This window comes from Geospiza fortis, unplaced genomic scaffold (assembly GCF_000277835.1).
Source record: "Geospiza fortis unplaced genomic scaffold, GeoFor_1.0 scaffold130, whole genome shotgun sequence".
In the NCBI taxonomy this organism is placed as follows: domain Eukaryota; kingdom Metazoa; phylum Chordata; class Aves; order Passeriformes; family Thraupidae; genus Geospiza; species Geospiza fortis.
Window position 1 is genome coordinate 16,978,534 of NW_005054300.1, and position 11,861 is coordinate 16,990,394.

Below are 11,861 nucleotides of genomic sequence, written 5' to 3' on the forward strand. Positions count from 1 at the left end.
CTTAATAAACAGCAGCTTACCAGAAATGGAGCTGCTAGTTGCAAGTGAGCTGTTTTCCAGTCAGTCTCGGCACTTGGGGTTCAATGACATGATGCGTCAGGGCTCAGCCTGTCTCGTTAGCAAATGGTTTAACAATCCTGCCTGCTGCTTCGCATGCATATTTTTCAAAGTGGCTCATTATGGTGTTTGCTTAGCAGGGGAGAAATTCAGGTATCACCCTGCAGAGCTGCATTTTCCTATTTATATAAATAGCAAAAATTTCCCATATGTGTAAGGTTGGGTTTTTTGTCACTGTGTGGAGAGTGATAGAGTCCAACTACAATTAATGATCTCCTGGATCAATAACTACTGATTGGAAGCTGACTTTTAGAGATGCTCTTTATGCTGATGAAAATGAAAAGCTATGTGAGAACTACTCATTAATCACTTGCCACAAATTTTGTAACATTTTTGTACACAAATGATGTGTGCTAGGGTTTAATAGTTGGGTCCCCCTCCACTGCCTGTAACTGTAAATTAGAAAAAAAACCCACTTCTTGACATGATGAGATTGAAATCCAAATAATTGGATAGTCAAATTCTGCGAGGGAGCAGGGCTTTACCCAATTTGGTATGCTGCAGAGATTGTAAGTCTTAAAACAAGGATATTGCTCCATTACATCTATTTGGAGTTAGATTTGTATCACTCCAAAGACTGGGGTCAGGATGGTCTCTGATAGGTGTCAGAAGCAGATATAAAAAAATGTCATTACAACATGACTTCGTGTTTGAAAGAAGTATGTAAAGAAAGCAGGTACAGTCAAGGAAGTTTTGCCTTAGTTAGGAACAAGTGGTGAAATAGGGTGAGATCTGTTCTCTTATCTGCATGATGTTTGTGTAAACTGGCCTTGTTTCTTGCTCAGGATCATGAGTTACTTACATTTTTAGATACCATGATACTGCCTCCCTTGAAACCAAGTATGCTGTTAAAAGAACAATATGATCTTTTTTTTTGTTTCCCAATGTTGCATTTGTTTATCAGTAGTCTTCTGGAGCTGGGTTTAAGGATAGAAAGGGGTTTTCTCACAGAAAATTCTGGGCACAAAATTGAGGAGCTGCTCGTAATTGTTTCTGAATTCTGGCAACTATGCTGTGGGGATACAGATGATGTGTATGTCTCGTTTATTAGGAGTTACAGTTCAAAAGAGTAATATTTTCTTACATTTATGGAGGTGGGAACCTCACCCATACAAAAGTATATACAGACCAGTATTTACCAAAATATTCCATCAGGAAATAGGGGTTTTGTGAAAAAAATTTGATTCTCCATAATGTGTAATGCTACAGTTGTGTGAGTGCAGATACACAGCTCTTGAGATGTAAGTGTACAGTGACTTCTTGTGCTGCCAAAATTCCAGTGACTCTTATACCAGTTATTACAGAGCTGGATCTTGAACTTTGTCCGTGAGGCCAGGCTGTTGTGATTTCCAGCATCCTCATTAACTGATACTGCCTCACTGGAAGCCCTTTCCAGGCTTGTGAAACACTTGCAAGGGTCGGGATTGGGCTGTGGGGGCTTGTGGAAGGTGGTTAAACAAAATTACCTCCCAGCTTGAGCCACCACCAGCAGGGTCTGTACTTTAATACTGGAATATTTGTATGTGATGGTTCCCCCTGCAATGCTGTCAGCTCCAAGTGCTGTGTGTGAGTGCAGGCTGTTTGTTCCTGCTGTTCTCTCTGCTTTAGCAAGAGTGGCAGTGAGTTAGCACAGAGGAAGAAGTTGCTGTCCCAGGCATGTTTGCAGTATCACTGGGTAATAAAATGGCTGCAAGTCTACATTTTTCTGTCTGCAGGCATGAGCTCCAAGTTTGGCTTTGTGCCTGCTTTGGTTTTCAGTGGGGAACTGTAAGGAGTGTGAAAGGTTGCCAGTTATGATGAACCAGATATAGCAGGTTTAGATTTTTTCCCAAGTCTTCTATAGTATATTTGTAAAGTTCACTGTTTAATATAGATTAGCATGTATAAAACATTTAATTTACAAATGCTTCTCTTTTTTTTTTTTGAAAGAAACTACTGTCTTACTGTAATAACTTAGGTTACTGGCTAATGTACAGATCATATTGTTAGAGGATCTTTGTTGCACATATACACTTCGATCATCTTTCTCCTCATTGCATCTGAGCACTTAATTATTGATGTTTTTGTCTGGTGACAGGGAAAGATAAGAACATCTTGTCAATATCTAGTTTGATGTGGGTCAGGCACAGAACTGGAATGTGATCTCTATCTTTTAAAACCCCTTTCAGTACATTAATAAATATACAGATCATCTCCATTAAACCAAAAATACCTGCATGAGCTTTTAGTTGTTTTAATCCAATTCCTCATCCTCTGGCATCATTGATGTTCAGTGTCAGAGCTGTTCTTTCTTTCTCTTTCCAGAAATGTCCTTCCTGCCTGACCTGGGGGCCTTCACCATGGGCATGTGGTCTGTTGGCCTGGGAGCCATTGGTGCAGCTGTGACAGGGATCGTCCTTGCTAACACTGACTTATTTTTGTCCAAGCCAGAAAAGGCTACATTGGAGTTTTTAGAGGAGATAGAGCTAAAGACTTTGGGATCAGGTAAGATTCTGGCTATTTCAGACCACATTGTTCAAGAATTGGACTTTTATAAGAACCTTTCTAAGGCCAGGGTTGGAAGCAGTTTTCTTTTTCTTTCCTAGTTATGACTTGTAGTTGAGTGTCCTTGATATCCAATACTTGTGGTGAAAGAAAAACAACCAAAACTGTTATTTCTGGATGAAACAAGACACACTTCTAAAAATCAATAATGCAATAATCTCCTCTTACACATATAGAATTTTTTTCTGTTAGAACTGTATTTGAATTTGGAATTCTCTGCAGTGCTTTGTGTTGGTCCATAAAGTATTAATTGTTATACACAAGACTGACTGATATAATTGTTGGTGTTGTTTCTTCTGTACAAACAGAACAAAGGACATTCAAAGCAGGTGAACTATGGAAGGACAATGGTGCAGTGATCATGGCTGTACGAAGACCTGGATGATTTTTGTGCAGAGAGGTACTTGCTGGGCTTGGGGATTAATTAAGAAGAGTTGAGGTCTGCTTGCATAGATAGTCTGTAAATAAAGGGAGGGGATGAATAGCACAGTCATCAAATACATCTAAAGTATCTGAAAGGTCTTGTTTCATGGTTAAAACTGGTCACCAGCTACCAGCATACTTAGTTTCCTTTGCAGCTGGTTTGTATGGTCCAGCCCCTGAGCTTTTTCCTTCTGAAGGTGATGGTTACGTGATTTTACATCTGCCAGGGACCTAGCCCATGGTAATTAGAAGGGGAGATTGCACAAGGTTCAGTTGGTAATGAGTCTTATGAGCTATTTATATATATATAGTCCAAAATAAGTCTCTGTGAGCCAGGTAGTGTCTGGTCAAATACAGCCCAAGACTGGATTGGCAGAAAGCCATCAGATAAAGCTCATCTGCAAAAAAAGAGATGTGCATAGAGGGAGTACCTCTTGGTTCTGGGTGCTAAATGTGAGGCAGGAAGGTACAGACTCTGAAGATAAGGAGTTTCTGTTCCATAACAAGGTGGGTTGGAAAACAAATTTTGATCCTTAAGTTGACATTAGGCTCCTTGGGTGGAGCTCCTTGGAAGCAAACACCTAAAACACAATTTGAATGTACCGAGTGCCTGGGAGCAGCCATGGCTTGCACCTTGGACATTGTTTCTCATAGCTATAGGGAAAAATAGTTATTATGTTGTTACTCAGTGCTCTATAACATGGAGTAATTAATATTGCAACCTCTTCATTAAGGCACCTGCTCCCATCAGTAGTAAGTGCTTAAATACGTGTAGAATTCGTGGAAGGTCCAAGTGCTCTGCTCTCTGAACAGGTGTAGCGTAGGCGGGAGGAGAATGCACTTTGGTGCCTGACTCTGTAACTTTCACACACGCTCAGTCAGGAATCCCAGAGTGATTTTTACTATTAGCAGCAGTAATATAACTGAAAGTTTCAAATTTTCCTGTCTGTTCATCCCTATCTGTTTGCTCCTTGGTACTCAGTGAATTCTAGGTGTCCTGCTAGCCTTTCAGTTAAGGTATTTCACTTAGGTGACTGAGAGTCATCATGCAAACTGTGTCCATGTTTTTAAAGTGTGGAGTTGATTTTTTTATGTGGGAATTCAGTCCAGTAAAAATGACCTTTCTCCACAGGAGATAGGAAACCTTTTCAGTGCACACTCTGATCTGTTCAAAACCTCAGGGATCTTTGTACAAACTGTGTGAATTGGGATTCCTTTAGGAGAACCAAAAACCCAGCAGATGAGTGGTGGCACCTTACACTCTTAAACACCAGAAAAAGCAGGTTTGCTTCTGGAATAGTGAAAGTCTATGAAGAAATTCCCTGATTTTTTTTTTTACTGGGGGAATTAGGAAGGCGAGTGTATCTTCATTACCTACTGTGAACTTGTATAGCCTGCTTCTGCACAGAACCCTCAAAATACTTTGCAGAAGGACTGATAATGATGGATGTCAACTTGGAAAAAAAGGATTGAAAATTCTGAAAAACTTAAGTGATGTGCAGGCATTATATTTCTACCATTCTCAAATACTTCAGAAGATAATTGAAGCCCTATTATACGCAAAGTATCTCTACAGCTTTAAATTAAAAATATGTTTTATCCAGTGAATGCTCAGAAGAATCTTCTTCCTCCATGTTTAACAAAGAAAAACTGTAGTAAATCTGATGAAGAGCTGCCTAGGAGTACAACTAGTTTAAGTGTTTCAGGTCTGTTTCTGGCTTGTGCCTCAGGCTAGAAGTTGTGTGTTTTTGATGGTCTTGAAATTCAAGGTGAAGCTTTCCAGCCTCCATTTATTGACTGAAATGTTTGGGTTTTTTTCCTTTGCTTAGGAGGCTTCTGAGCTCTCCTCTCTGAAACCCCAGCTGTCCAAGCTGGGTGTCCCTCTCTATGCTGTTGTGAAAGAGAAGATAGGGACTGAAGTGGAGGATTTTCAGCATTACTTCAAAGGAGAAATCTTTCTGGATGAAAAGGTACAGTGAAGTTGGTGTTCTCCTTTTGTTTAAAAACAAATCTGTGAATGCCCTCTTTGAGGAGCTTGTATAAATAAGTAGAATGTAGTCTGATTGAAAAAGGATTTAGTAGCACTGCAGTTTAAGAAGTTAATTGGCTTTGTTTTTCTATATTTATATATCCTGCTGAGCATACAAACTGCAGTGTAGCAATGCACTGCTAAGGTGCTGTTGCAGGATTATTCCTCCCCTTCAGCAGGTAAACAATATGGCCTGTTAATATTTATTCCTTTCTTTCACTGGCTGTGTGACCTGCTGATGTTTATGATGTGTGAATCAAGATTTGAAGGTGACACATATAATTAATTAATGATGTACAGGCCAGATTGCAGTGATATGGCTTGTTCCAGTACACCAGCATGTGCTGGATTGCCAATCTCATGTCCTACAGAGCCACGGCCCTGCTTTCTCCCTAAATCAGGAGACACATTTAAAAATCATTTGGGTTCTGAAGAAAAAAGACTATGTAATACTCAAAATCTACTAGAGGATCCTTTTATTTTCTCTCTCCCCTCTGCCTGTGGGAAAGAATCAGACTGAATTTAAAAAAAACCCAACTACCAACCAAGCAAAAAAATATGTTTATCACAAAGCAGTGCTGTTGTCAGTGGTAGGGATGTAGGTGTACATGGGGCTTGTGGATGAGCTTAAAATCCACATGAAGGAAAAGTCCTTTTCCCTTTGTTTGCTGACATATTTTCTGTTCCCCTGCAGAAAGGCTTTTATGGTCCACGCAGACGAAAAATGATGTTGTCTGGCTTCTTCCGCTTGGGAGTTTGGCAAAATTTCTTCCGTGCTTGGAGAAATGGATATAGTGGAAATCTGGAAGGAGAAGGATTCACCCTGGGAGGTGTATATGTGATTGGGGCGGGAAGACAGGTACTGCAGGCCATCTAGGAGGCTTTTTTTTTATCATATTAGATCAGAAGTTTGTTTCCTGGAATTGTTCAGTTGGGCAGTGGATCTTCTGCAGGGAGACATGTCTGAATTTCTCTCTTGTGTCTTTGACTAGGGTGTTTTACTGGAGCATCGTGAGAAAGAATTTGGAGACAAAGTCAGCCTTCCATCTGTCCTTGAAGCTGCTGAGAAGATAAAACCACAAGCTTCATAAGTGGAAAAACAGTTGCACATGTTTCTGATTAGAGCTTGAAATGTAGAATGTATCCATGTCTTGAATGTGTGGTGCAATTGCTTAACTATTTGGTGATCAAAGCACAGGAAAGGTTCTCTATTCAAACATAGAAAATGATGAAAATCCTCTTGGGTTGTTTTTGGTTCCCTTGCAGCCTTCCAGGTGGTCAGGATTTCGACTGGTCCTTTGTATCTGGCTGTATTAATGAAAGGCTGAGTCTAAAATCTGACCTAGCCTAGATGTTTCCAGTCAGAGACAGTCGGTTGAAAACCTGTCTACCTAGGGAAACAAAACTCTTCTAAGGCTGTAGTAATGGAGCACCAGCTGAGGAGAAAATATAATAAAACTTTACATAAATGAAATGCCTTTAGTTTTTGCTTTTTCATTAACATGTAAATACATCTGTGTTTCTAGAAGACTACACCCTGTCAGTCTAACTCTGAGATTTTGCATGGCAAGACATGCCACTATGTCTGCACAGTGAATTTCTTGTTAGTTCACTACTGGTTCTAGATCTTCTAAGTCCATGTGATTCCCTGAAAGGAAGATAATTGTGGCTTGAGGGCAGATTCCTTTTTGTATTTAAGATTCTTTTTAAAAAATTTGCATCCTTATGGATGAAATTCTGACTTTTCTTTTCTTAGTACTTATGTCCAGGTAAAACTGATTTTAGCAAAAAATATTTATATGCTCTTCAGTCTGTTCTTCACAGTTCCCAGAAACAGCACTAGCAGTGAGAATTTTGAGTGATTCATATGTTTCATTTGGGAACTAAGTAGAAATTGGACTCATGTATGCTACTATCAGCTGAAACTTGGGCATGAAGGAAGGAATAGGATTTGAAGAGCACAGCAGCAAATTGACTGTGATAGGGGCTTCCTCTGTAAAAGCTCTCCTTGGAGCCATGGACAGGTGCAGAGAACCATGAAATAAAGAATTGTGCCCGAGGGATGCTTTTCCTGGGTTTTACTGCTGCAAGGCAGTACTGGGATGGTGTGCTGACACAAGCCCCTAAAAAGTTGAAAGCATTGTGTAAGTGTCCACTTGTCTGCAGTCAGCACATGGATACTTGGGAGTGCACGGGGTAGGGAACACAAGAGAGGCTAAAAACAATGGGTGTGCAAGGGGCTATGAATAACAAAGATCCTTTAGCAGGAGTGTTCTGGATTGTGGCTTCTCTAGAGTTCTGAGTTTTCTTTCTCATGAGAAATAGAAAGCTTTGCCATTGGCAGAGAATTGGTCTTGCACAAAGACCAGCAAAGGAGGTACTGATAGACCTGCATTTCAGGCCTTGTCCCAAGGGCTGTTTGTGCATTTCGCATAAACATGAAATGTGAAAGGCATAAACAGTCCTTGGAGAATGGGATGGAAGCCAGATAAATTCCTAGAAACTGAAGATAAAGTGAGGTGCCTGAAGAACCTGCTGAATCCAGAAAGCATCTCCTTACAATTTTGTGTACAGGCAACTGAATTCCACGCACTCTGTCAGAGCTGGGACTGCAGGGAGCCTTAGATGATGACAAGGATGCCATGGGGCTGCAGCCCGGCTCTCAGCCTACCCAAAGGCAGTGGCAACACAAGCAGGGAGCTATGCTGTCCAGCATTTGGAAGTATAATGGCTGTCAAATGTATAAATCACTAACACTACAACATGCTAAAGTGTTCCTCTAATGTAAAAACAGTTTTAGAAAGAGCCATGAAGTCTTTTGAGGTTATTAAAGTACTTATGGAAACTGAAAGTTCTCTGCTTTGGCAGATTCCCCAGAGGGGTATATACAGAAACAACATCGGACGGAGGTATTTTCCTGCTCTAAACAGTATTATTTCCCACAAACAGTTAGTGCATCTCTTGATCTGAGAGTTATATAAGCTTATGTGCATTTTAAAATTTTCTTACCCTGTCTTTCAAAAATCAGGTAAAAATCTGGAGCCCTAGCAGGTCAAAATGACATTTGAAATTGTTCTGAAAAATTATCAATAAATCTGATTTTTTTTTCAAGCCAACCTTGGGATTAGTTGGAGTTGACTCATCCTTTCTGAACCCCTAATCTATCTTCAACCTTAAAGATGAAAACAAATAGAATATCAATTTTCTTATTGACAAAATAAGAATGGAAAGGATAGAAAATAGGTGGAACATAGGAGCTAGGAACAGACAGTTACCATTGTAAATGGGCTAAACCAAATAACTAAAATTAGAGTAAAATAGTAAAGGAGGAACAAATTATATCTAAGTGAATTTCCAATACTGCAGACTGAATTTAGAATGTCCACTGGAAAAAAAATATTACAGTTGTTAATTTTGTTGTGCTAACAGCTACCTCTGCTGGCCTAGTTCCTTGTATGCATTTAATGTTGTGATTTTTTTTCTTTTAACATGGCATGTACTCAAAATCTAAACCACTTCTCAGCACATCAAATATCACATCATACTTTAACACTCAGCTAGTTACTGGAAACTAATAATTAAAAGTTTGTTTGTTATTCTGGGATGTGCATTTTGCATCCATGCAGAATGTTTTCATCTTTAAGGTTGAAGATGGGTCAGGTCAGTAGGAAAGTGCACAAAGCGCAAGGGTAGGGCTTGCACTTTGTGAGAAACGCAACTCTGCTGTAGTAATTTTTTTTCAATCAACCTTTGTCAGCCCATTTATCTTTTCTTCAGCACATAACTGGGTTTAATGCAAATATTTTATTCATGAAAATGCTGTGAAGTCATTGATGTAGGTGTAATATAGGAAAGTGCTTTTTATTTGAACTTTAGGGATCCCCGATTGCATTTCCTATTTGCAGGGTCCTTTTAGGGCCATTAGAAAGATTGTCTGCCCCAGAGGATGTTTTTGCTTCTGCATCTTTGTTTCCCCGTGAGCGTTATCGGTTCCCGCGTTGTCTGTCCTTGGTGCCATCTGCGAATATCCACAACGAGACGGGAATGCCAAGGGATCCCTGCCATTTTCTGATGCGTTTCCTGTGATGCGCGTGGTAGGAGGGGGAAAAAAAAAAGCAAGTTTCTGTTTCTCTCCGCACCGCTGGATGTCACTGCTGCCCAGCCGAAGTGCAGGGGAGCGGTGAACCCGAGGGGTTTCTGCAGTGGAAGATTTGCTGAACAGGTTCCAGGAGCAGGCCGCTGTAGGGTCGGATTCAGCTGGAAGGAAGCTGTTGGAACAGACACGTATTCCTGCGATCTTTTCACCTGTATGGACGTTTTCCTTTTGAGAATAAGCAACTCGGAGGAAGGATATACTGTATTAACGGACACAGCCTATGGTGTATAGATATTTCTAAGTGGAGGGAATGAGTTATTAACAGACACACTGCGGTACTTCCAACATTTAACCTATTGCGTTTTTGTGGTCCTAATTTCCTCTCCTGCCGTGGCTGCCTTTGTCGCAGGGACTGTCCGGGGCCGATCGAGGGGACCGGAGCAGAGAGCTGCGACAGCCGCCGCTAACTGCAGGGGGAGGTGGGGAAACGCTCTGGGACTGAGGACAAACTCAAATCACCGATTCAGCCTGATCCCCTCGAATTTTGTTGGGAGGGGATTTATTGCTCTTCTAATCGATCTCAAACGTGTTACAAAGGCTTTCCATACAATGTTTCTGCTTTCTCTTTTAGATCCAGCTACTGATTCCTTTGTATTTGAAGTTGCTTAAGGTCTCTCAGTAGCCTCTGTGGGCTTTGTTTCCTTGCACACCCCTCTCTCTTAACTTCATAATTATCAAAACCATATGACAATTCCAACTATAACTCTAATTTCTGGATGCCTCCCTCCATAAATAGACTTTTTTTTTTACACTGAAAAATGGTATTGGTGATAATGTTGAACATACATAGTGGTCAGGCCATTTTCCACCAGCTACTCCTCACGAAGTTTTCATTTATTTTAGAAAACGTTTTGTAGTAATCAGAGGGAAACAACATTAACAAACCACACATGAACATTGGCCTGCACATATTCACTTAAAAATCGGATTTCCTATTTTCATTCCTGGAGGATTATTACACCTCTTACTGCTGAAGTGACTGTCTTTTAAGAGTGTTCCAATTTGCCCTAGCACTTAGTTAATGGTTTCTGTGATGGATGAGATTTTTACTCCAATTTTCCTGGCAACACAGTGAAGTACTGTGCAGAGATAATGTCAAAGGCAAATAAATGGGACACAGAGAGGCTGTTGGAACCAGCTCCATGCTAACAGTGAGCACAGTCAATTCAACTATGCTGTGAACTGCTAACACTAACCATTTCACAAATAGTAAATTGCAAGAGAACCTTATTTTATCGACAAATGCCCTTCCTAATTCCACAGTCCTTACATCCTAAAGCTGCTGAATTTCCCTGAAATTTCCCATTTTCCCCACTGAATCTTAGAAGTTACTATTGCACCATCTTCCTATCTCTTACAGAATCAGCATGCTAGAGCTTTCTGCCTTGGCTCTGGACTTTCTGGTGAAGTGACTCAGCGCTCTGTGAGATTACTTCAGTACTTCTGAGATGGAGAAAGGATCTCTTCTAGTTCTTCTTACCATCTGATAATCCAGTGACCTCTCCGAGCTCCCCTTCCCCTCTTAGATTCTGCTCAAAATTCAGATAGTTCTTCTAGCATCTTCTGTCAGCTTTAACACTCAGTTCAATTTTGCTTTGGTTTCTAAGAAGGATCGAGCAAGCTTGAGGGAGGCTGGTAAATACTCCCCCTCCCTTTAAAAAAACCCCAAACAAACAAAAACCCAAACCAAACCCAACCCCCCATTCATTTAAACAACTGTGTGTGGAAAATGAGGAGTCCTGATCATGTGAGCGGCGAGTGGGTGACACACGGGTGTGTATCTGCTTTGTCAGACTTCAGAAGGGGTTGGGTGAGGGGAACTGTGCATTTACTATTAATTCAAGCACGCTTTTTGTTGTCGGCTTTGATGAGCGGAGAATTAGCACACGAGAGAAGTGCTAAGCTCACACCATTTGATTGCTCAACAGTTCCTTTGCTTCAGTGCGATTGCTGCTGTCCTTGTGAGCGGGCTTGTTCCTGATTCGGGGGGAATAAGGAATTCCTCAAAATCCAAGGGCTGGAGCAGGTGAAGAAAATGTAGATAATTGAGGCAGCCTGTAAGAACACGTGTGGTGCTGCATGACCTCCCTTGGCCTTCCCTTCCTGCCCAAAATGTATTTTCATAGTTAGCGAAGCACTGAAGACATTAGTTTTGCATTATGTATGAGGATGGGCATGAAGGTGACAGAAATGTTTCCCTGCATCAAGAGAGATCACAAGGCGTGGAAAGGGAACAGAAGGGGAGCGTGGAGGTCGGGAGCCAAGCGAGACGGCAGGGGAGCATTTCCCACCTGCCTCAGGTGGGAGCTATCACCCGCTAACTACCTGGCTTTAAACAGCTCAGCCCTCCCTTCCCCTCCCTCCTCTCTTCTCAGCGTCTCTCTCGGGAGGTGTAAAAGCCCTGGGACGCCCGAAGACTCAAAATACTCTTCGGGGCTATTTTATTTCATGCCTTTCCTTCGCCTTCCAGCTCTCCAGGTAGGCTCGGCCGTGCCTGCAGTATCTCTCGGCATGTGCTGTCTGTGACACGCTGGCTCATGCTCCGGAGCCCTGCGGGCTGGGCTGGGCCGAGCCCCGTACGCAGGGCCGGGG

General features: G+C 41.5%; 1 protein-coding gene across 1 annotated transcript in view; it reads left to right on the forward strand.

Annotated features, from left to right (window-relative positions):
* PRXL2A (peroxiredoxin like 2A) overlaps positions 1-6,587 on the forward strand; it is an 8,744-nt gene extending 2,157 nt beyond the window's left edge. Inside the window, exons 2-6 of the mRNA XM_031062865.1 lie at positions 2,422-2,601; positions 2,970-3,061; positions 4,914-5,054; positions 5,808-5,972; positions 6,106-6,587. Of these exons, the coding sequence (XP_030918725.1) occupies positions 2,424-2,601; positions 2,970-3,061; positions 4,914-5,054; positions 5,808-5,972; positions 6,106-6,204 (675 nt within the window). The 5' untranslated portion in view covers positions 2,422-2,423 and the 3' untranslated portion in view covers positions 6,205-6,587. The remainder of the gene's footprint in view (positions 1-2,421; positions 2,602-2,969; positions 3,062-4,913; positions 5,055-5,807; positions 5,973-6,105) is intronic.
* The last annotated feature ends 5,274 nt before the right edge of the window (positions 6,588-11,861 follow it).